We start from the raw sequence: 24,919 nt of genomic DNA, 5'->3' as shown, positions 1-24,919 counted from the left end.
TGCCCACGTTCTGCCAAACCCTGAAAAAAGTGTTCCGCCGGTGCACAGCACAGGTTTCCCTTGCGTACTTATACGTAAAACTTCGCATACGGATGGGACAGGGAAAAGAAGCGACAGGACGAGCCCTGTCCCGTCCGTATGCGCAGTTTTACGTAAAGTGTGAAGAACCAACTAGCCCAACATGTTTTACTAAGCTTTATTTCCCCTCGCCTCTTTTCAGGGGGAGGACTGGTTGCAGGATTGCGGCCGTGCTTTCTACCGCCGAGCAAACAGCGCCACTTCCGCTGGGCCTCCACTTGCACGCTGACCGCAGCCGACCAGGACGGCCCCGGTTTCCTCTCGGAGCACGTGCTGCAGGTGAACACGTGTGGCGACCTGTACCGGGAGTGGCGCAAGACAAGGCAGCACTACCGCCATGCCCCCACGGAGGGCATCGACGTGGACGTGCCCTTTGTCTGCTCCAGGATGACGGAGGAGGGCGCCTATGTCGAGGTAGGAGGCTGATTTGTCTGGCGTATTGCAAGGCCTTAGGTGTCTCATCAAGGTTGGACACTGGCCTTAAAACAACTTCTTTTAATTTTCAAGTAAACTTTGTGAAACTTGTCAGTCTTGCTGCTTTTTCCCCACTGATTCTAAACATGCCATTATTTTTTCAGTTGGTCAATTAGTTCCCAAGATAATTAGAGATAATTGGCCGTTTTTGGTCAAACAATAGACAAAACAGTGTTGGTCATAAAACGTTAATCTTTATATTTTCCAATGCTATGAACCCTGGCGAATGCAATAATTGAAGCAGTTTTTTGATGCATTGCTTGGAACTAATTTTATGGCTCATTAAACCTTGGTGGTGCCTGCATCAAAACTGCATCAAAAATGGGCTGAATCCACACTGTTTGTACACTTAACGGTTGAGTAAAGCATTTGACTACCTACTCTGAAGGTAGCCCACCACAAATTTGATAGTGGTTACTTTTACTTCACACCATAGTGCTTGATTGTGATGACTTCTGTGGGGCTGTAAATCACACGTTAGTATGGCCAGGAGTAGTGCGTCGTTGCTGGTTGGTGTATGGCTTGTCCTGACTTGACACTGTTGTGCTTCGTTTCGCAATGGCACAGACAAGCTTTCTGAGCTATCTTGTTCGGACATCTAAACCGTGGTTTGGATACAACAGCAGGCGTGGGAAGCTTGTGATCACCCAACAGCTTTTCAAAAGCAAAATTTGTTTCCGTACAAAGAGGGCATGCTAGCTCACTGCGAGTATCTCCTCTTGATGAGGAGAGCGCTCACTTCCCACACTGCTCAGTTGACTGGATACAGCGTAATGATGAGATAATTAAGATTTGTTTAGAGGCCACAGGTTGACAAGGGAATGAAGCTGTCTGTACCAAGAGGAGGCACGTCAATCTGCTTGGCAGGGAAGTGAGTGTTGCTCTCTAGAAGGGATTGAAGAAATTTATTGTTCCACACATTGCGTGTTTTGCTCACCTTCTATTGTAGGTTGTAGCGTCAATTCTCCACCTGTTGTTGTAGGATGAATGCCCCATTATTGTTGGTAACAAAATCTATCCTGGATTTGGTTCCCTTGGGAATTAAATTCACGAGAAGGAAGGTTGGGAGAGAACTGGCAAAACTGAAATGAACTCAGCAAGTACTAGTGAGTAAGAAGAAGGATCCAAGAGCAATTGTGAGCGATTGTGAGTTGCGACCAGTTGGTTTACAGTTAAATTCCCAGCTGAGCCCAGGTGGTCTGAGATGAACCCAGCTTGGAGGTTAACCATAAACCGGCTGGTTTCAATTTGTCCCAGCTCACTCTCACCCTTTGATAGCTTTTGTATGTCGCAAAGGCATGTGGTCGACAATCAAAACAGATTTGAAGCATTCACTCGCAGAGCGGAAACATCACGCCTTCAGCTCCGAGGGCATGCATGCGTTGCGGATTAGAGAGCTAACATTGTGGGGATTGTGGCTCAAATGAAGAAATTGAGAGAGAGCTGGCATGTGGTCGACGATCAAAACAGATTTGAAGCATTCACTCGCAGAGCGGAAACATCACGCCTTCAGCTCCGAGGGCATGCATGCGTTGCGGATTAGAGAGCTAACATTGTGGGGATTGTGGCTCAAATGAAGAAATTGAGAGAGAGCTGGCATGTAACGCTATAATTTAATAAGCAGACAACAGATTGGCTACTGGAGTTGTGACTGCTTGTGTATCACTGAGGGCTGGAAAGAGAAACTGGGCTCACACAGGGTAAAGGCAGGTGGAAGTCACCTTGGGGGAGAGGTGCCTTCGATCAGCACTGGACATGAGAATGCTGATGATGATGATGTCGTCTCGCAGACGGGGCGACCGCTGGCGGTCCTGTTGCACGGTGCTCCCGGCAGTTACCGTGACTTCTCCGAGAACCTGATCCCCCGGTTGCAGGCTCGGGGCGTGGACATTCTCGCACCAAACTTCCCCGGTTGGTTTTTTTATTCACCCGCCGCGGTGTTGTAAAACTGGATTGCTTAGTAACACTGGAGAGGTTCTCTTGGTCGGTCAAGAGTGACATTCAGGGCCAAGTGCAGGTTCTGGTCTGAACCAGTTTTTATTTACACGGGGGTCTTGGTGAAGATTCAGCATTTGACTGACTTGAAACACTTCATAGGGTCAGCCAGGCAATCAGTCAGCCAGGCAATCAGGCACACAGTGGTTGTAGGAAATTGAACACATCCTCATCAGGAGGGCGGTGCGGCTGTCTGGGTCTACATGGAAAGTGGTCCATAGTTGCCAAAAACTTTATGAACTGGTGGGTCATGTGACCTACGTAAGCTGGATATCAAATATGAGCTCATCACAAGAGAAAGGTAATGAGGGCTCTACTGCCTTATGGTTCATGCAAAAAAGTGGACATTCTCGCGAGGATGTGTGATCAAAGCTTTGTAGGTTGCGTACCAAAGGGTTTTTCATGACTGCGCAGGTGCGCGCAAGTGTGATAATATGGCTCTTAATGCGTGTATAGCTATAGCATAAATATTGCCACATTTTGTGACTGTCTCCACAGCGATGTCAGTGCAATTCTGTGCTCTGCCTTGGGGGAAAGTTATCCTACTTTGTGTACTATTCACTTCATAATGCTTCTATGTTGCCTATCAAAAAGGTTGTCAGGCAAGAAGATAGAATCTCCCTGGAATGATTTACTGTATTTAACAAGCTTAATTATAAGGCATCAAGGTTACAGAGAAATGAGGACTATTTGAGCTGCTTGGGATGCATAAATGAGTTCCTGTCAGGGCTTACAGAACATGTTCCTGGAACTGCACTTACCCATGTTTGCTGCAGGGTTAAAAGTAGAGGTGTGCGAATATTTAAAACCTCGAATACTGGACGGATAGTGTTTAAAATTTGGGTGTATTTGCAGTGCAGTTCTGCCATTCAAAGAGAGTTTTTGAATACTCGATGTTTACAAATATTGAGCAGTAAAAACTGGCTCTGCCGCACAACGTGCGAATCTGATGAGTTGGCAGACAACTGGTGAACCATCTGTTTAACGGAATGGCTACGGTGGGACAGGGAACAAAATACATAGAGCGAGGGTTTGGCTAGCAATCATACATTTGGATAGCTGTCAAAGAGTGTACTTGCCCTCGCCATATGGGCAAGAACTTTTGGACAGATTGCACAGAGGCAATTTTATGGTTAGAGTGACCATTTTGTGCTCTTCATAGGTTGGTGGCATCCCGCCCCACCCAAAAAGAAAAGATTGCCATCCTCTATGCATGCATTTTGGCTCGCTGCATCCTGGTTCCTGTGATACTAGGTTGGCAGTTCCTCGCACTTGGTCTGGGTTCTTGGTTATGAAGGAACTTTGTTTCACAGTCAAGGTTGGGGGAGAGGTTAATTGATTGCTGATACATATTCCTTGATTAGATTGATTTCACCATTGCTCTGTTTTTGTTTTTCACAGGCCGCAGTTTCATTTTCCCCAACCTGTATTCCCTAGGTGTAATAGAAGAGAGAGAGACATAGCCACTTCTCCAGCTCACTTGCTAGAGCATAAGATGTTTTTTTTTGTTTAAAGGTTGAGGGTTTTCTTTTTCATATTCCTCTATTTCTTGTCCTCCTTCTATCAGGACAATGAAACTCTAATGGCACTCTTTTAGTACTGATAAGAAAAAGCACTCACCTATGCCTTAACCAAACTGTGCTCATAGTAGTAAACAGAACAGCTTCTGAGCAGTGGGACGTTGAGTAGAGCTAGGCAGAGAAATCGATCGAGGGGTGGCACAAATAGTCAGGTACTAGCCATCTCCAATGACTATTCACTATGACGTGTTTAGCGTCCTCCTGGTTGTGTGACAAATTTGTGTTCACCAACTGATGCTAATGCCAGCTGTAGTCACCATCATCATCACGTGCACTGTCACTGTATCGCAGAGGAAATGAGTTCCTGAAACGAATCGCGCAGATTTGCACGTCTGAATCGCCCATTTCAGTACGTGTAACATCGGCGTGTGGTTGCTTTCGCGGTCTGTCTAGCTGCATCGCATTTCAACCATAGAGTCGTTGTGTGACTATGTGAAAGGGATTAAGTGGCAAGAGCCTCATGCATTACTCGCATCAGGTAAGGAACTTGGGGTAGTGAATTCGCAGCGTACCTAATTTTTGTCCGAAAGCTGTTTGAAGTTGGATACGTCTCGAACGCACCAAGAAGTAGGGGAGTGACAAGTTAAATTGAGCGCATAGCACATAGTACATATAGTACGTATAGTACGTATAGTACATAGAGTACATAGTACACATAGTACATATAGTACGTATAGTACATAGAGTATATAGTACACATAGTACATATAGTACGTATAGTACATAGAGTACATAGTATACATAGTACATATAGTACATAGTACACATATTACATATAATACATAGTACGTATAGTACATAGTTAATAGTACATATTATTTGCAGACATGGCCTTCAGCCTGCGAAACAAGTTTTTCTGGCACACGGTGGAGGAACGCACGGCGCTGCTCGGGGATTTTCTCAAGAAACTCGGGGTCAACAGGTGCGTCCTGTCGAGTTCTCCCTCTGCCTCTCCACCGGCGTAGTGGTGCCCTCTAAGTCACTTGTGGGCTCTATGCATTCGCGATTTACGGCGTTTGCGTACATAAAGCTTACTAATGTCATTTTTTTGGTGTGCCTACAAACAGAGAAAAATGGCAACACTGCAAGCAGGCTGATATTTTATATTTTGAGGAAAGAGCGCAATGATGAACGCTGAAAAAAAAATGTTAAGGCTGATTCTTGTACTCACATTATTTCCTTATAAAAATGTTGCAATACTGGCAGTAGTACTAAAGTGTTTCGCCTCAAGGGCATGCTTTAACTTTCGAGAAAGGGCTACAAGCTTGTTTCAAAGCTTCAACACATTTACATCACGTCATTCTTTTTAGCCAGTTTGGGATCGTTGAAGATTTATACACAGCAAGAGTGCGTCAAGGTTTAGATATGAGCGGCAAAGCCCCATTCGAAGAACTGCTAAATAAAAGTGGACTCTGAAGAGATGGGAGGAGCAAACAAACCTCCTTGACCTTGTCATAAAAAGGCACCAATGTCCCCTTAAACACACTTTGATGATTATTTGTAATAAAGTGGGTTAGTCCGACTCCTCAGTGTTTCTAGGGTCTTCGGTGGCAAGAGACATATTTACCGGGTCCCTTGAGAGTGTCCCTTGTAATGAGGTTTTACCGTATCGAAAGGAGAAATAACGGCCAGGTCTGGATTGCTGTCTGGTCCGGCAAGGTATAACATCTCCTGACACCATAAGAGCCTGCACCAGACAGGTGCAGCTGTAACACTCCCTCACCAGAACAAGACTGGCCCCTCTGGTGTAGCATTCGGCGGAATCCTTTGGAAGAGGCCTTTGTCCTGCAGTGGACATAGATTGGCTGGTGATGATGATGATGAGGTGAGGCACATCTTTTAACCCAGCCACCGTATTTACATGAGTGTAGGAGGTCGCCCCATTTCTTAAAATTTGGAAATCTGAAGTTGAGTCAATCTGCAATCGAAACTGAAACGTGCACCGCCGACGATGGCAAGCCAAACAAGAAATCAGGAATGCAACGGCGTAGTTGCAACTGTGTGCTCACTTTTTGACTCTACCTGTCATTGCGTGTAGTAATTATTCAAAACATTCGTTCGTAATTGTTTTTTTTTTCTGCTCTTACTGTACTCGTATAGACGACGACGTGCTGTGGGGCTGAAGCAGCTGTTTTGGCAGCAGCAGCAGTAGTGAGGGCACTAGCAATGACGAGCTGTAGGTCAAGCGGCCAATATATTTTGGTTGTTGAATGCACTCGTATGTTCTGTATTTATTAAAATTCTTTTCATCGTGCGATGTGGGGGGATCGACCTACAATCGTGTAAATACGGTGCAGCGGCAATGTGCATTACAGTTTATGGAACAGAGCAGCAGTTACTGAAACTAGCTCTGTCGTCACGTCGCTTGGACAAAGCATGCTCTTTGCTTGTGGAGGTAGTTGAGAGGGCAGTGGTGAAACACGTACACTGCTAGGCATGCTCTGAATCATCAGGTGAGGAAAAAATTGATTTCAACTGCTGCTGCAATGTCTCATATACCTTTAGGCATAGTAGTGCCGATTTATAACGCAAAAAGCTTCGTTCAGAACTGGCGATTCTCTCCCTCCTCTACTCCTGTACTTGAAACACCCGCTAGCACTGTGAACCACTTAAAAATTTGTAGGGCCCAGCTAAAATGTTTTCTTTCTTGAGCTTACAGATGACAATTCCAATCGATGTAGTGGTTTTAATGCTGGCAGTATGGCTCCAGTTGCATGACAGATCTGTGTTGACAAACTGAATTCACTCCACCGCCTCTTCTCTGGTCCCTCCCAATACTCCCCGACTCCCGCCACTCTTGTTCCGATGCCTCACACAGCTAACGATGATGTCACCAAGGTTTTATGCGATAGTCATACAATGTCTTAAACTATGACAGTTTAGATATAGTGGTGATTAGGTGATAATGCATGGAAATCGTCCACTCGGTCGCATGTATTTCTAGGGGGACCCATTTTGCTAGGCAGATGTAGACATGCGCTACTATGTGTGCCTTTCAAACCCTCTCTGTGTCAGCTTGGTGATGCAAGGTCACGTGACGCACCAACACTTTATGCTGGATTGATTCCACCAGGTCGCGTGTAGCGTGCTTCTCTCGAAGCTGCCCCAATGTGCCTTGGGCATCCAGCGCTATTTCAGATGCCAGGGGAGGTAAAGACGGAAGACGTTGCTGAATTTGCTATAAAGTTTGTATTGCTGCTACGCACATCCCCACTCGGGATGATACAGTAATACCTCGTTAACTCGAACTCACATATCTCGAAAAATCTGCTAAGTCGAAATTTTCCGTGGCACCAAACCATTTCCTATACGTCCAATGTATTTGTTGCCCTTTATTTTTAAGTATCTTTGGGCCAAACTGCGGAAATCTCGAAATCTTGACTGAGAGGGGAACGAAAATTTCGCCGCTGCGGACCATTTCACAAGATTCGCGCGATGCTGCCGTGCCTGAGTCCCTCAATTTTTTGCTCGTTTAGCCGTGCCTACCACAGAGCCGATGTTTTCCCCGAACGTGAAGTCTGAGCCTAGAGGGATATCAACTTCGTCAAGCAACCCTGTGGCACGTCATGTGTCGGTAGAGACATGCGAGAGGTACAGTGTAATAGAAGATAGAGGTGTGTCGTGTGGGGAAAAACCCAATGGAGAGCGCACGTTCCTTTTGCGATGAAAAAAAATTGTATGGAGCGCAGGCTTTCCCAGGGAATCCCTGTTGCAGGCAGTGCCACCTAGAATTTTGTAAGCCAAACTCAACAGTTAGTTGAAGGGCTTTATAAACCTTTATGCCATAAAATAAAGAAATAGGACTAATTGACATAATAAATAAGAATTAGTCAACAAACAAAACTTCTGAACCTTTTGTTTGCAAAGAACCCTATATTTCATGGCTATTCGCGCAACTTTGCTTATCTCAAAAATCCGCTTATCTCGACATATTTTCTAGTTTTTACCGCTTCGAGTTAACGAGGTTTGAGTGTATATTCGTCAGTGATAATCTCGTACATCGTGGCTGCAGCTGCGCTGTAAAAAACCGACAAACTTCTTTTCCCGCAATCGTGCTCTTACAGGATCGACGCCCTGGTTGCCCACAGTGCGTCAATCTACCCGAGCCTGCGGCTACTGCTGGAAGGGAATGGGGGGCCCAAGGTCAAGTCCCTGGTGCTGCTGGCGCCAAACTCCCACATCACCCCCCAGTAAGCCCACGTGCTTCAAGAAGAATGGGTGTTGTTGCTGTGGTTTGTTTGTTTGTTCTCTTGCGCAAGAGAGCAGCAAAGGCCAAAGAGCTCCATTTTAGCTGTAATGGTTCAAACCAGTGCACAGTTAGGTACATGGCTAAAAAGAATCAAAGCCCCTTCGGTAACCCTTTGAGGGTCGACTTTTTTTTTAAAAAAACTTTCCCTGGTGGTCAAATTAGTTTATTGCGGATTTGGAATGTACAAAATGTCTAAAGTCAGGATTAAATGGTAAAAAATTATCAGGAACAGTATTTTGGGGTCAGCATCACTTAGAACTGAAAAATGTTCAATAGTATTTCAGAGTGTGGTATTCCTTGAACACAGGTCTACGCACAGTGCCTTATCGCAGTCTGCACGCATAAAGCGCATGTCCGAAAATGAGCTGTCTTCTTCCGAAGAACGACTGTCTTCCGATTTGGACTCGGTGACAGGAGCAAACTGAGAGTCAGAAGAGTCATCGCGGTCGGTGTCATCAGAGCGGGCAGTTTGTTGGGCCATATCGCCGCTTTGCCGTGCATCTGAAGAACTCGAAGGCAACCCAGTAAACGAGGAGAGCGAGAATAACTCATGCGCGCCGGTGATAAACAAGCTAATAGCAGCGCCAATATAGATAGAAATCAATTTCCGCCGCCCCCGCAACGGAGTCTCCGATTAGGCTACTTCAGTTCCAAGCAAGGAGGGCAAGAATACCTAGTGAGCGTGGGTAATAAACAAGATAAGAGCAGCGCCAATATAGATCGAAATCAACTTCCGCCGCCCCTGATAGCGAGCGCCGATCAAGTTTCGCTCGCCTCCGATGCGATCACGTGGTGAAACTGAAACCACGAAACTTGTTGACACATACAGACGCCGTAATGCGCCGAAGCCAGAGAGTTCTGTTTTTTACCGCAAGAAGGTAGCACAATCAAATTTAAAACACTTGTAAGTCCCAGGAGGTGGCAGCACCTCCCAGGGAGCATGCATCGTTAATATGGCGCGAAATTTCAAACGGATGCTCGAAATTGTACCCGTACGGCAAAGACCTTGTGGGACGGAAAACCGCCGCAGTGCACGTATGGCAAAAACCCCCAAAGGGTTAAAAGGAAGATGGTTAAAACGTGAAACTTTCTCCCGTGCAACCTGAGTCAGCGCCGAAGTCCACCATACACTCTCCCAAAGTCTAAAATCCGAACTTCCAAAGTCCAAAGCCAAAGTGAAACCATGCTTAGAAAATGTATTTCATCATCGTTATTGCTAACCATGTATAGTGCCAAACTATACTTTGTGTATTGTGAGAGGTTCGTTAGGTGTGCAGAGACATCCCGTTGTTATGTTATGTGGTGTGTGATTGATGATGTACCTATTGCATAAAGTTGGCTTTTCTGCAGCGTGTTTTACTCGGACGTCAACGCCATCAGTGAGGCATAGACAGCTTCGCTTTAGGAATAGAGGAGTGGATGTGGTGTGAGTAAAAAGTGATTCATGGGTGCGTAATGCCCCTAGTTTTAGAAAGTGAAGGGGATCATGGCAGTTGTGCTGCGAGTCAACCTGATGTTTTTGAGGGAGGAAACGCTAGCACCAAGTTTCATTTGTTTTTGATGAAGCCACGAAAGCAGAATAACTGCCAGTCCTAAAAAAGAAACAAGCTTTCCTTGTGGGGTTAACGGCATAAATTTGATCCTATGTGGAGAAAAGTCTATTTTAAGACATGAAATGAGATTTCCATTTCCATAGACAGCTTCGCTTTAGGAATAGAGGAGTGGATGTGGTGTGAGTAAAAAGTGATTCATGGGTGCGTAATGCCCCTAGTTTTAGAAAGTGAAGGGGATCATGGCAGTTGTGCTGCGAGTCAACCTGATGTTTTTGAGGGAGGAAACGCTAGCACCAAGTTTCATTTGTTTTTGATGAAGCCACGAAAGCAGAATAACTGCCAGTCCTAAAAAAGAAACAAGCTTTCCTTGTGGGGTTAACGGCATAAATTTGATCCTATGTGGAGAAAAGTCTATTTTAAGACATGAAATGAGATTTCCATTTCCATAGACAGCTTCGCTTTAGGAATAGAGGAGTGGATGTGGTGTGAGTAAAAAGTGATTCATGGGTGCGTAATGCCCCTAGTTTTAGAAAGTGAAGGGGATCATGGCAGTTGTGCTGCGAGTCAACCTGATGTTTTTGAGGGAGGAAACGCTAGCACCAAGTTTCATTTGTTTTTGATGAAGCCACGAAAGCAGAATAACTGCCAGTCCTAAAAAAGAAACAAGCTTTCCTTGTGGGGTTAACGGCATAAATTTGATCCTATGTGGAGAAAAGTCTATTTTAAGACATGAAATGAGATTTCCATTTTGCGGTGTAGTTTAAGTTTAGAAGGCCTTCGAAGCTGGCAGTGTGTGTTCCAGAATGAGTGGTGGCAAACTGGCAGCAGTACCAGGACAGTGTATCGAGATGAATGTCTCGCCCGAATCTGGGGAGGAGAATGAGACGGATTTGCAGTGCTGTTTGGCGTCTTATCTGAACTGCGATGTTCCATTCAAAGATAGGTACAAGCCAGGCACTTCCGGCACAATGCAGGGAGTTAAACATGTTGAAACACTGCACCCCGACCCTAAACCAACCTGAAAGATGCTAAGCCATCCTTATTTGCCAAAAGAAAGCATAGTACGTTGAGGAAATTATTTGCAGCAAGAAAAATCACCTGGTCTTGCAAAACTATTGGCACTGGTGGGACTCAAGCCCAGGTCGTCCGTGCCGAAATCTGGGACTCTACCCCTAATCTTATAAGGCCCAAATAGCGAGGGGTCTTTTAGCAGTTGCTCAAAACAATAGAGGGTGTGTTAGAAGCACTCCTCAGATGGTGCTGGATACGTACACGAAGAAGAACTTGTTGTTGAACGAGTTGGTGCATCTCGGTGAACCTTGAAGGAATTGTGCTCGTCTTGTCCTTCTTGAATGGGTTGTCATTTTCGCGCAAAGCCTGTGTGTAAGTACAGGACATGGTTGTCTTGTACCCACAAGAGAACAGGGTCTTAAAGGGACCCTGCAGCACTTACCATCGACTACTCGGAATGTCTTTTGGGGTAAAGTCTATTGTCCCAGCAATCCCCCTCCCCTCCCCCCCCAAATTATGAAAATTCGTTCACTATCATCGAAACTAGGCCCGGCGAGAAATCGCGCGTAATTGTTCCCTCTCAACTCGACCGCGGACAACGCGACGAAAGCTGCGCACTCTCTCCCAGAGAGGCTCGCGGCTTGCGGCATTTCCTTTGGCGGCCTTCAATATAGTATCACAGACCAGGGAGCTTTCTCCTTTTCTCCGCAAGGTGGAGGGCTCTGTTTCTGGTCCGGTGCCACACAAGAAAGCAGGCATGGCTGCCTGTTCGCAAGCGCGCGCTTACGGCATTTTTGAAGCGATAAACATTTGTTGTTGAGTGGTCTCGTTGAAAAGGGAGTTTTGAGTTTGTCACTAAAACTGTGCGCGCACTCAAAACACAAAAGAAACGCCAAAACTGTGCGTACAGGTCCAGGCATAGAAGGGGTTGGTACACAGCGCCGACAACAGTGGATCGTCACAGGAAATGCGAGAAATAAGCCACAAAGTTGACCAGTGACAGCCAATCAGACAGCCATGGCCGCAGGGACGTCGTTTAGGCCATGCCAGGGGTGCATAGTGAGGAAAATTGAAGAGAGCGCAGTTGGTTTTTCTGCGTCTTTCACGGCGATTTGCGCGCTCACCGCTCCACATGCATGTGTAACATTTAACTCGGGTATTCCTGGCAGTGTAATCTAAGCGTCGCGCAGGTTTACTTGCACTGCTCAAGGAATGTTGCAGGGTCCCTTTAAATTAACCCTTCTCTGCCTCTCCTTTCCTCGTCTGGGCACAGGGTCCTGAAGCCCCTGTGGGCGACGGACTGGATGATCGAGTCGTACCGCAACTCGTTCCTCCGGCCCCTGGTCTCGGGCCTGGTGCTGTTAGCGTGCTACTTTGGCTTCAGGCCCAACAAGCCCGTGGTGCAGGACGTCCTCCTTTCGCTCACCACCTACAAGCTGTCCGGCTTCGACAGAGTGAGCACGGGGAACGCCCCCGAAGGGAGAGCGGGCCAGTTACGCTTGAGACGGAGGGGAGCTGGTCTGAAATCATAAAAGTCTTTGTGCAGTTATGATGATGAAAATTGGGGGACATACGTAGTTTTTCATTATAATTGAAGATATAAAGTTTGTTATATAAGTTTGTTATAAAGTCAAATGAGCTAGAAGACGATCAGAAAACCCGCTTTCACATTTTCTGATCGTCTGCTACACCATTTGGCTCCTTCCTACCGTGAATCCCAAACGTGCGTTTCGCTTTGAACACCCCAGGTGGTGCCGTCGTTCCAAGATCAACTTGCGCTGGCTTGCACGACAAAATCAGCCGCCATTTTCCCATAGGCGAAAATCGTTTTTATTTATTTTCAATATAACCAGGAAAGTACCGTAGTTTTTCCAGGTGTCAAACAAAATAGACCACAAAATGCGACCTTCGTGTGAAGTTTGAGCGCAAACAGAGCGGCGGTTCGTTCAGAAAAAAATTTCTAAAGTGTTCCAGTTATCGTCGCACCACCCTGTACAAAGAATGTGGGCACAGTGCAGGGAGAAAAACCATGAAATTCAACCTTGAACATCCAAGTCAGGTGTACCTCGACAGTGGACTGCTACGGCGGCCCTGTTCATTTTTGGGCATGGCCCGGCAATGGACCACAAAGGGTTTTAATAAGGACCTGAAAAGAGAGATGCGTATGCTGGCGTGAGTCTCAGCTGACCTGTCGCTTTACGACTGTGCGCTGCTTCAGTTGTGATGTCATGGCGGTGTTTCGGTGTTTAAACAGTTTGAGTTTTATCGAGAGATGACGGTCGCTCGATTCTTTTTCTTCAAAATAACTTCCTGTTAACCGATGCACTGGGTTTTAGCTTCGAATTATCGAGCAATTTCTTCTATTGAATCGCATGGAAAATGGGGTGGCTGGAACCTACAGCATTTTTGCGATTCTACTCTCTCCTACTTTCAAGGGAAAAAAAAGGGCTATATTGCATGTGAATCTAAGTGCCCCTTTTTCTAAGCAACCATCGCAAGGTGGATTTCAGACGCATGTGAGCAGGCCAGTGTTAACGTTTGGCCAAGTCAATTATAACGTTTTCAATTGGAAACCACTTCAACGAAACGGAAGACGACCTACAGGGCAATACTGAGAGCGGCGGCCTAAGCGGCACAACAGTCTCGAATGGTAGTGAGGTTGACTGAGTATCATACGTAAGCAGTGGCTTCGCTGTCTGTACCCATTTTTTTGTTGAATGTTCACCTCATAAGACATTATACAGTCAAACCCGACTGCAACGAACCCAGATAGAGCGAATTATGCTATATATCAAACAAAAATGAATCAGTTGCGGAAATACACGCGAAAAACATTCCTTATAACGAACTTCACATCTGATATACTGAACTCGGCGTGCCTAGAATGCCCGCCAAAATGCATGGCCTCGGAGTGGCGATTGAGATGTGGATTGGCCGCGACCACTGAGCAAAGGCCGCGACTGAGACATTGCGCCTCGTATGGAGTGACATGACGCCTGACACTTTCCGTAACTGTTTCCGACGCGCGGAACTCACGACCGAACCCACCCAGTCAGTGAGTTCGGATCAAGACGGCAGCTCGCTAACCTTCCTGATGCGGTGCCGAAAGGAGTGTCCTTCGAAGATTTCCTGAGTGTCGACGACGACCTTTCCATCACTGTAAGCCCCTCGGACGCGGGCACCATCAGCAGCACCGTCGTAATGCTGATGAAAAGCGCCCAGGAGGCAGAGGATGTCGCGAGTGAAAGCCGTCCGACGCCTAATGAAGTGCTTTCGGCAGTCGGTGTCCTCCGGCAATATTTTTCCGATATTGGAGTACATAGACTCGAACTGGTGCAGTCAAAGTCTCGTGTAAAGAATGCTGTGCTAGGTGACGCTGCCAAAACGAAAGGGAAAACAAAAATCACCGCTTTTTCGAAAGTAGGCAGTTGAGGCGTCAAGGCGGAAAGTAGCTTTATTATTTGCAATAAATCGATTGTTTTGTGTATGGTAATGACATACTTTATTTTGTTCATTTCTGCATGCGGGGATGGAAAGGTGATTCCCACTTATTGCAAACTCGTAACAATAAATTCGTTATAGGTGGGTTCGGCTATATCGAACTATTGGATATATCGAACTAATCATGGCGCATACCCTCACTTTGGGCATGGCGAGTATTTTCGGAAAATAGGGGGTGCTTAGAATCGAGTAAATGTGGTAACTTCCAACCAAGCGAAAATTCCAATTAAGCGACTTCGAATGATCAAAATTCGGCTGTACAACACTAAAAGGTGCATCCTGACTGCCAGCGTGCCTCCAGATATCCACTCATTCTCACATCCTGTTACTCAAACAGTGCCCTCAGTTTGGCTTGTGCATACCTCGCCACGGCCTAGCAGAATTTTGTAAACAATCGCCGTGAAGTGCACGCTCCTTCACTTGCTTTGTGCATTCAGTGTCTTTCTCTTTTGAATGGTTTGAACAGTACAGGGCGACTTGTGCGTCGCTTCTAGGCCTCTTTTGTCATTTTGAACCACTCAGCCTCGTATTTATGTACCCAGAGAATTTTTAATGTGAACTGTAAAATGATTTACATCCTTTCTGTCTATAACAAACTCCCTTATACGCTATCAAAAAAAGAGAAAGACACCCTTTGAAAGGGTGTAATTGATTATAAAACACCCTGTAAAGGGTGTTTTGTTGTGTTTTTGCTAAGGTTGTGTAACAGTATTGAAAAACGAAACACCCTTAAAGGGTTTTTTCCTTCTTTTCTTTGCTAGGGTGTATGGGTGTTATTTTTAGACCGTGATTTACACCTTTAGTGGTGTAAATCATTTTACAGTATGAGAGCAGGTTCTGTACTGTCCCGGAACTGCTCAGAACCAGAGTACATTGTAAAATTATTTACACCCTTGAGGGGAGTTCTCACTGTCTATAACTAACATCGATCATTACACCCTAGAAAAAAACACTACAATACACCCTCCTAAAGGGTGTATAGGGTGTACTAACACCTTTACACCCTAGCAGAAAAAACAAAAAAACACCCTTTTAGATGAAGTTTTCCCATTAATAACACCCTTTAAAAGGGGGTGTAAGGGTGTTAGGTGTAGACAAAAAGGGTGGAAATCATTTTACAGGGGTAGGCAAATGAGAGAGGAGAGGCCAAGTGTCTGGCATGCTGTGCAGGGTGGTGAGAAGCTCCTGGAGGCGGTGGCCCAGAGGCAGCTGCCCACCCTGGTGGCCATTAGCAAGAACGACCGGCTGCTCTGTTACAGGGTGCTCATGGGTGTCTGCTCTGCGCTGGGGGCCTCTCCTGAGGACCTCTGGTACTACGACAAGGAGGGCAAGCTGACCACACCTGGTGGGTGGCAACACCTGGGAAGGGCTCGGGGGACACGAGCCTGGTGTTTTTAAAGACGATGGTTTTGCTTGGCCTACTTTAAACCAATAATTTTGGTCTGTCTGTCTGTCTGTCTAATACCCCTGTCACACGGGCACTTTCAGTCGCCATTGAGTCGATCCGGATCGAGCTGAATCCAGATCGGGCGCAGCTAGTACACGGCAGTTTCAATCGCGATCGAGCCCAATCCCGCTCGAACTCAATTCTGGTTTCCCAAGCGCGATTGAGATTTCCAAGTGCGATCGGACGAAAGCGGTGATACTCTTGTCCCCGCTGACTAATGGCGCAGAAGTTGACAACTTCAGCTAACACCAAAAATTGTATAAAATAGCTTGACCCAAATAAGCGTGTGGTAACAGTCATATAGTTACGTATACCTACGATCCAGCAAAGTTACCAGACGCCGGCCGCGAAGTAAATTTTTGGCACCGTCTGGCGTACGTGAGTGTGACCGGTGCAACTTCTCAATTGGAATTGAAACATGCCATGTAGCAACGGCGGTGCGTTGAGCACGCTCGAAAAGTCAATCGTGCTCTGTTCAATCCAGATTGCAAGTGCCCGTGTGACAGGGGTATTACTCTCCGTCTCTCGATCCAGCCACCCAGCTAAAAGATAAAAGAATTCCGAAATGAGGAGCTCATATACGCGAAATTTTTCCAAACCGATAAGTCTGGGAACACAATTTGTACTTGTCAACATTGTTCAGCAAAAAGAAAACATTAGGCACATTTGAGGCAAGACATTGATACATAAGTGGTATTTGCAGTGTTCTTTTAATTAAATATTCATGGCTACTTAATTTTTGCGATAGCAAATAAAAAATACACGAAAACAATGTGTTCACCCAAAAATACAAGAAGTGCTCGCGCCTGACCCTGGACTTCGTTGTGACAGAGGAGGTTTCTAGTAGGTGGCTTGCCAGCAGTGGAACGTGGGAAAATTGAATTGGCGTAAACAAACCTCTACCATGTTTATTGTTGGAGAGGCGAGACTGCAGGAGAAAAGCAGTGGCCAGGAAAGAGAATAGGGGCATTTACGTGGCGCGGTGGCAAGAGGCTATTGTCTTTTGGTGACATTTTCAGTGAAGTGAGCAAATGCACAATTTTTTCCGTTGGCACCTTTTTTACAATGGCAGCTGTGCATTGCGGGTTGTCTATACTTCATGTGGGCGTGGCTGAAAACCACCAAGCATGCTTCACTGCGCACTCGCAAGTAATGCGGTGAAGGGCAGCCACAGAGTCGATGCCACAGGGACTGAAATTCCGGTAGACGTGAAACAGAAAAGACAGGTGAGCAGTTGCGGTGGTGTGGTGCAAATTGACTGCGTCAGCACAACAAGGACAAAAGCTGGTCACACCTGGTGGGTGGTGACACCTAGGAGGGGCTTTAGAGACAAGAGTTTGACTTCTTTTCTTTGGCGCTTTTTTTTTTTACAGCAGTAGCTGTGCTGTGCGAGTTGTCTGTGTTTTGTGTGGATACGAAACTTCACTTCACCTCAGCTTCATTTCACAGTCCTTGCCATGCGAGCACTCCTGTTTTGTTGTAACTGAGGGGAAAGTGCATTGGCGCAGCACCGAGGAGACAAGAACTGAGTTTTGATAGACATTTACTAAGAACACAACGTTATCATTTTTTTTTAATTTAGGAAATATTAACTTTGGTTATGTTAACTTAGGTTTACACAGTTTTTATTTTGTGACTTATGGCATGAGTCACGGCTGAAGTACATAGTAGTCAAGCACGTAAGAACACTGCTTCAACTTTCTGTCAGCAGATGGCTGGCTATAATCCACTTGCCCTGTTTGCCTTCACGTCAAGGGCCAACTGTGGGCCGCTTTTTGATTCACAGGGCCTATGGAGAGTTTTTTAACTAGCATTTCAGGGGCCATGGAGGCAAAAAAAAATCGCCGCATATCTGCTCCTTTCGTTGCAAATGTCAACAAAAGGTGATGTGTTTTGCTCAACATTTCCCTAGTAAATGCCTTCCTTCTCTTTCCCGCTCACCTTTCATGCTGTTCCTCTCCTGTCACACTCCTGCCAAGATGAACACTCTAGAGGTTTGCTCGAGTAAATTTAAATTTACCTCGTTTCCACCGCACCAGTCCGGGGGCCCCGATGCCAGCGCTGCCGTACTGCGGAGACGCACGTGAATCGAGGCGCCCTACTTCAACGTTTATTGAACTACATTGCCCTTCTCCACGTGCCTTCCAGACGGAACGGGGAACATATCTAGTGAAACCTTGCATAGCTGTTTCTTGGGGAACAGCGCGAACTAACAGGGACACAAAAAGAAAGAAGTCGACAGGACTAGCGCTGACTTTCAACTCGATTTATTGGAAAAGACGTAACTACTTATACATACACAGAATCCTCCTATGTATAAGTATGTATAAGTAGTTACGTCTTTTCGGATAAATCGAGTTGAAAGTCAGCGCTAGTCCTGTCCACTTCTTTCTTTTTGTGTCCCTGTTAGTTCGCACTGTTCCCCAAGATGCAAGTACACCAACTCGCCACCCTGCTACAGTGCATAGCTTTTGCAGCTTGATTTCTTGATGAAAAATAACGCCAGAAGCTATAGTGGCGCAGGCAACAGCAGGCGACGGAGCAAATTTTTTTTCTCCAGTAGATGTTGAATTTGCTAGCGCAAAAATCAAGTATCCATAAATTTTTATTAAGCAACACTGCAAATATTACTTACGTATTGATTTTTTGCCTCATATTTGTGTAATTTCTTGTTTTTGTTTAACAATGTTGACAAGTACGAACGTTGCCACCGCACTTCGACACGTAGATTTGGCTGTGGGTATATAAGCCTATTGTGCAGCTTCAGTTTCACTTTGGCCGGCTGGCTGAATGGAGTCACAGACAGACAGACAGGCAGACCAAAATTTCTGTGTTTAAGTAGCCCAAGAAAGACTTTAAAGAACACAGCTTTGTTTAATTTCAAAGAGCTAGGCTCCAGTACCTCATTCAGCTCCATTCCAGCCATGAAAGATATTTTTTGATCGAAAAGACGCAACTCAAATTTTGCGCTGCGGTGGCACGTTATGGACAGGAGTGGTATCACATGAGTCAGCACGAAAAATATTTTTACGTATGTGTTAACTGCATGTTAACGTTCAAGTGATGTGATCAAAGGGAACTAGAGGCCCCACTACACTTGTCCTGTCGTGTGTCTTTGCGATGGTTTGGGTTGGCGCCTGCTAATCGCACAAACATGATTCTGTGACGTCATAGAAAAGTTGCTGGAAAGTGCCTAGGCAGCCTAGGGAGAAAGGGCCTAAGGCACCATAGGGAGAAGGGCCTAGGGAGAAGTGTCCTAGGATTCCTAGGAAGAAATGCCTAAGGAAAAGGCCTAGGGCACCCGCCAATCGCACAATCTAGATTCTGTGACGTCGTAGAAAAGTTGCTGGAAAGTGCCTAGGCAGCCTAGGGATAAAGTGCCTAAGGCACCATAGGGAGAAGTGCCTAGGGAGAAGTGTCCTAGGATTCCTAGGAAGAAATGCCTAAGGAAAAGGCCTAGGGCGCCCGCCAATCGCACAATCTAGATTCTGTGACGTCGTAGAAAAGTTGCTGGAAAGTGCCTAGGCAGCCTAGGGAGAAAGTGCCTAAGGCACCATAGGGAGAAGTGCCTAGGGAGAAGTGTCCTGGGATTCCTAGGAAGAAATGCCTAAGGAAAAGGCCTAGGGCACCCGCCAATCGCACAATCTAGAGAAAAGTTGCCGGAAAGGGCCTGGGGAGTTACCACTGCTTCACACGTTCTCTTTAATATCTTCACCATTTGTTCAAAGTCTGCGATAAAATTGGTACCATTGTTATTGGGACAAATGGCCTTTCCAATGAACCAGACTTGTATTTTGTCTTCAGGGCCCCTTTTACTGGGACACTGAAGTGAATTTGTCAAACTTCTGTTTTAATTTCCATTGCATGGACAGGCTCAAATAAACACGCTTTTTATCATTTACCTGATAAAGCGGTAGAAAGCAGGTAAAGCAGTCGATTAAGCAGTATTTAATTTATAAAGCCTGAAAGAAGAAAAAATACCATGCAACATTTGTAGCGGTCACAACAACGAACAGGAGTGATGTGCATTCGAGATGCAATGCGAATGGACAATGTTCAAGATTGCAACTCGAATCAGTTTTAGTTTCGGTGCTGTGAAACAACATGCTTGGCATCTGACGTTATTGTTGGCTGGGCATTCTCGATATCTCAGTAATCGGCATACCACGCTTCCGCCATGTTGTTGGCTGTAAAGTGCGTCAGATAAGCCTAACAGCATGGCTTAGAATCGTAATGATCATTAATGAGGCGTACGTCATAGAGTTTCATACTAATACACACTAGAGGGAAATCTGGCGCCACTGTCTAGGGGAGCCCGCGCTTCAGCGAGCATTCTGTCGTGTACCGGGCAGGCACGTTCCACTTGTCCTTGGCATGGCACTCGAACAGGCTGAAAAGTTGGCTCTGGCTGCAAAAAACCAACACTATTACTATAGAAGGTTCATTAAAATTGCTTTGTTATTATATAAAATTGAACCTCTAAAAAGATTAATTCGTCAGTGATTATGTAGAATTTTCATGCACGATGACAAGAAAACAAGAAAAAATGTTACCCTTTTGGTTCATTTTGGCCTCGAGACAGGAAAAAAAAAAATAAAACACTGTATCTAGAGTTGGGTACATCCAACGGAACCCAAAATTGAAGACTAGAGTTACGTCCAACGGAACTTTAAGACAGTTTCTAGAGTTACGTCCGACAGAACTTTAAGCCAGTTTCTAGAGCTACGTCTGACGGAACTCAGAATTTAAAACTAGGGTTACATCCGAGGGAACTTTAAGCCAGTTTCTAGAGCTACGTCCGACAGAATCCAGAATTGAAAACTAGAGTTACGTCCGAGGGAACCTTAGGCCAATGTTGTGAGTTACGTCCGGCGTAACTTAAAGCACACAAAAAATTTTACAGCTAACGGCACCAAATACCGTGATGCTCTATATGTGTAATCTACGCGCAACATTATTGAAATGGTCGCTTGTATGATACATGATGTAAATTCGAAAACACAAAGGTTGCTGCTTTATGGCCAAACTGGTTCAAAATGAGTAAATCACAGTAAATCCCTGGGACGTAACTCTAGTTTTCAATTCTGGATTCTGTCGGACGTAGCTCTAGAAACTGGCTTAAAGTTCCGTCGGATGTAACCCTAGTTTTACATTCTGAGTTCCGTAGTTCCGTAGAACGTAGCTCTAGTAACTGGCTTAAAGTTCCGTCGGACGTAACTCTAGACACTGCGAAAAAAAAAAGCCATATGGCTAGCTAAGCCAAATAGGCGAGGAACGTCACTAGCGGCAATGGCGCCACCCACGGCGGCCCGCGACTGTAGCGACAGATTTCCCTCTAGTATATACTAGTACAAAACTTTATGGCGTACGTAGCTGGTGAACATCCTCCTCATCATTGAAGATGCTTTGCCCCACCTTTGGAGCTTGCCTGGCTCGTTCGTGCCTGTATCGTAAAAGTCGTGTTTGCGCCCGGCTGATTGTAGGCTGATTCCGCACTGTGCTCTCAAGAAGCAGTCGTTTATGGCATCACCACGCCAACGAGAAGCCGCCAGCGCTTCAATGTCAGTCTGCACGCGTTCAGCAAACTCACTCGTGGAGAAATGAACGTTACAGCGCAAAAATAGTGAATTCAGTGTAGAAAACGGTACCCAAAAACAAATAAATCAACTTAAAAAACAGACCATACTCTATCGGGGATTCGAACTTGCAAATCGCAAAACAAGGCACCCAGGGCTTTAGACCACTTGGCTAAAATACACAGTGCCTGAGGAGGGGGAATATATTATTTTACCCTTAGTTTCAGCATTCCCAGCCACTTAGATGACTACTTCATGAATAATGCATGTGCAGTAAGCGTCCCCCAAATTCATAGAAATATCTCAGCTCTAGCGACTGCATTCCTTAGGGAGAAAAGCGATAGCAAATGTGTGGTCGTGCTGTTGACTGCTGTGCTAGTTCACCCAGCACAAAACGTGCCTCCCACACCTTGGGTTTACGCTTTACAATAAAAGTTTCGGTTGATTTTAATTCCTTAGTACTTGTATTAACTTCGCTGACTATTCTCCAGCCTTTAATTTGCCCTTAGATTTTTGTACTTGCGTACCAGTCAGTGAAGCATTGCATGTGCACTTGTGTGGAGCTACTTGGACTTCATAGACTTCACTAAGCTTGACACAATCTACAAACAAACAAACTAAAGGCACATTCTTCCAGGCACAAATCGTGTCATGGCTTAGTTTCAACTGAGCAAATGAATTGCGATGAACTGCCGGTGGCTGGCCCACTGACTCTGTCGGAGGGTCGGCGAGACGTGCAGTAGCACACTCAACCCAAGCCATCTCGATGGAGCATCATACGAAACGCCATAGGAAAGTGCAAAGAGGATGCAGAGAGGAGGACAGCACCTTCAAATTGATTTTTCTACTCAATAAAGTCGCGTAAACGGACCGAGAGTGGTTGAAACATGGTCGAGGGACTCCAGACTACAATTTGCTCGAGGAATTCTACAATGTTTACAAATAACTTCAGTGTCCCTTTAAGTAACTCTGGCATCATGGGGCTTGTGCAGTCCGGTGTGGTTCTTTTGGTTCACCATGTCATGCTTTTCTTGCCTTGTAGTATCTCCGTTTACCTTGGTTGTGGCTCAGCTTGACCTTCGACCTTTGTTGACCCCTCACAGGCACATCTGGGAGCTGGCTGAAAGTGCTGAGTTTTGAGCACGGCACCCACTACCCGTTCGTCAAGCATCCAGACATCTGTGCTGACGAGATCGTGCACTTGCTGCAGCGGATGGGCATTATGCGCTAATTGACGTCAACCACGTGCTAGCTATTAGTACGACGAGCAAGTAGTTTAGAAGCAGCTGTTTTGTACACACTGTGAAATGATTTACACCCTTTTTGTCTACAAGTGGCACCCCTAAACCGTATTAAAATACAAAGAAAAACACCCTTTGGAAGGGTGTAATAAATGACAACACACCCTTTAAAAGGGTGTTTTTGAAGGGGTGGTCTTGCTAGGGAGTAAGGTATTATTGACAAAACACCCTTTAAAGGGTGTTTTCTTTTGTTTGTTTTATATGGTGTAAGGGTGTTGGTTAGTGACAATGACAATTTCCTTTTTTGAGGGTGTAAATGATTTTGCAGTGTAGGAGGCAGGGTCCTCGGCACTTGCACGAAAGATCAACGTTAGACTGCCGGACTGCTTAACACCTAGCTGTTGCAACGAGGTGTCGAAGTGTGCCTAATGCTAGGGTCTTCTACTTGGTGCTGCTGGGAGGCTGGAACGAACTGCCCAGTCTTGTGGCTCGAGTAAAACAACGGCGTGGGGTGTTTGCTGAACCACGTGTTGTTCTCAGCTTTCTAAGGATGGAATGATGGCATTTTGAGAGCATACATTGTGACATCACTGCTCACATGTTTTTTTCGTGCCCCACTCAGTGATTTTATGTGTGAGATGCATCTAGCGACAAGGACAAGTCTTTTTTTTTTTTTTTTTCCTGAGTAAGCTAAGGCAAAGGTGCTTTGTGTTTCAGGGTCTCTTTTTCACCTTCCAAAAATTGGTGGGGTGTTTAACGTACCAAAGCGCGCCTGGGCTATTAGCGGGCTGTCGTTGAAGGGCTATATATAACTTGTGCCGAAATCGTGGCGCAGACATATTTTTGCCACCATCAGAAAAACTACCTACGTGGACGGGATGAAACCCGCATCGTTGGGCCCTGCCGGGTCTCTAAAATGAGTCCTGTTTGAGGTTTTGTAGTCAACAACAACACATGTGATATCTCCTGCTCTGCATTTGTGCTTCCTTCAGGACTGGTTTAATACAAACACAGTGTACAGTCACCTCCAGCGAGAGCATCAAACATGTTGCATTTGCTGGGATCCATTTTCTCATCTTGTCTGTACCTAGTCTGTCGATCCTGGTGTCCTGCCATACATAAAGCAGCGGTGGAGTAGCCACTTATGCTGTGAAATACTTTTTGTTGCATTCGGGACTGTAAAAAAGGTTGAATGGAGAAACACTAGGAATTCCATTGCAATTATTTTGTCATATACTACATGGAGCAAGGTTTTAGCAATTCATTATGCACGTTCAGCAGTGATCCGCACTGCGGTGCATCAGTAGGGGCGGGATGGTGCTGCATAGCTGGAGTGGAAAGCGCTTAAGCCTTCAACACTGGGAACGAGGACCAGAAATGTGACAGCAACGCAGGACGAAGCGCAACTCGCTACTTATTTAAACGCATTAAGCATATACAGGGTGTCCCAGCTATCCTGCACCAAGATAAAAAAAAAGAGCAACGGTGTTACTCGAACAAAACCTAGCATATATAATGCTTCCAGTGCAGTGGAGTATCAGCCTGTAATTTTGCATTAATGAGAATTATAATTAATTATGTAACTCTAGAAGTACTGCCCTAATCATTGAAGTGTCAATGAGGCACTTGTAGGTACCTACGAGACACAGACAAAACAAATTTATGTGGCCATAGCTGGGGCGATTAGGCTGGCAACGTCTTCTTCGTTGTCCGTTGGGCAGCAGGGCCCCTTTTGGGCAGGGGTCCGGTGCCTTCGGCCAAGCGGGCCAGGTCTTCTTGAACTTGGGGGTTTGGGTCACGCAGGGCGGCCTCCCAGCGCGCCTCGCTGCTGATGCTAAGGAGAATGGGATGGGATCGGTGCCTGGATAGTGGGATGCTATCACAGGCCCATATGATATGGGATAAGGATGCGTGAGGGAGCGAACAATATGAACATGCGTATACGTAGGTGTCGGGAAAGATCGCACACATGATGGCAGGGGTTGTGAAGAAGCGGGTATGGAGCTGCCGATAGATGACCGCCAAGGATCGGGATAGAGATGGGTAAGGGGGAGGAGGAAAAATGGCACGCTCCAAGCGGTAATGGGCGAGGATGTCCCCGTATGTGTGCAGCCTATCCCGTAGAGTGAATATCTCACTACCACTGGCGGCGCCAACGAGCCCTCGGAAGACGAAAGCTCGAGCAGCTTCGTGGGCCGCTGAGTTTCCAGGTGG

General features: G+C 45.9%; 1 protein-coding gene across 3 annotated transcripts in view; it reads left to right on the top strand.

Moving 5' to 3' along the window:
• Positions 1–23,675, top strand: part of LOC144175073 (uncharacterized) — a 28,561-nt gene extending 4,886 nt beyond the window's left edge. For 2 of the 3 annotated variants that reach the window (XM_077704122.1, XM_077704120.1), the window contains exons 2-8: positions 221–492; positions 2,343–2,463; positions 4,953–5,049; positions 8,192–8,317; positions 12,214–12,394; positions 15,612–15,786; positions 22,568–23,675. In XM_077704122.1, the coding sequence (XP_077560248.1) occupies positions 466–492; positions 2,343–2,463; positions 4,953–5,049; positions 8,192–8,317; positions 12,214–12,394; positions 15,612–15,786; positions 22,568–22,695 (855 nt within the window). In that variant the 5' untranslated portion in view covers positions 221–465 and the 3' untranslated portion in view covers positions 22,696–23,675. The remainder of the gene's footprint in view (positions 1–220; positions 493–2,342; positions 2,464–4,952; positions 5,050–8,191; positions 8,318–12,213; positions 12,395–15,611; positions 15,787–22,567) is intronic. The other variant, XM_077704121.1, reaches the window with a different exon arrangement.
• Positions 23,676–24,919: the final 1,244 nt, after the last annotated feature.

Source organism: Haemaphysalis longicornis, unplaced genomic scaffold (assembly GCF_048455015.1).
Source record: "Haemaphysalis longicornis isolate Haplotype H1 unplaced genomic scaffold, Haemaphysalis longicornis Haplotype H1 scaffold_3, whole genome shotgun sequence".
In the NCBI taxonomy this organism is placed as follows: Eukaryota; Metazoa; Arthropoda; class Arachnida; order Ixodida; family Ixodidae; genus Haemaphysalis; species Haemaphysalis longicornis.
This window is presented reverse-complemented; position numbering and strand designations above follow the sequence as displayed.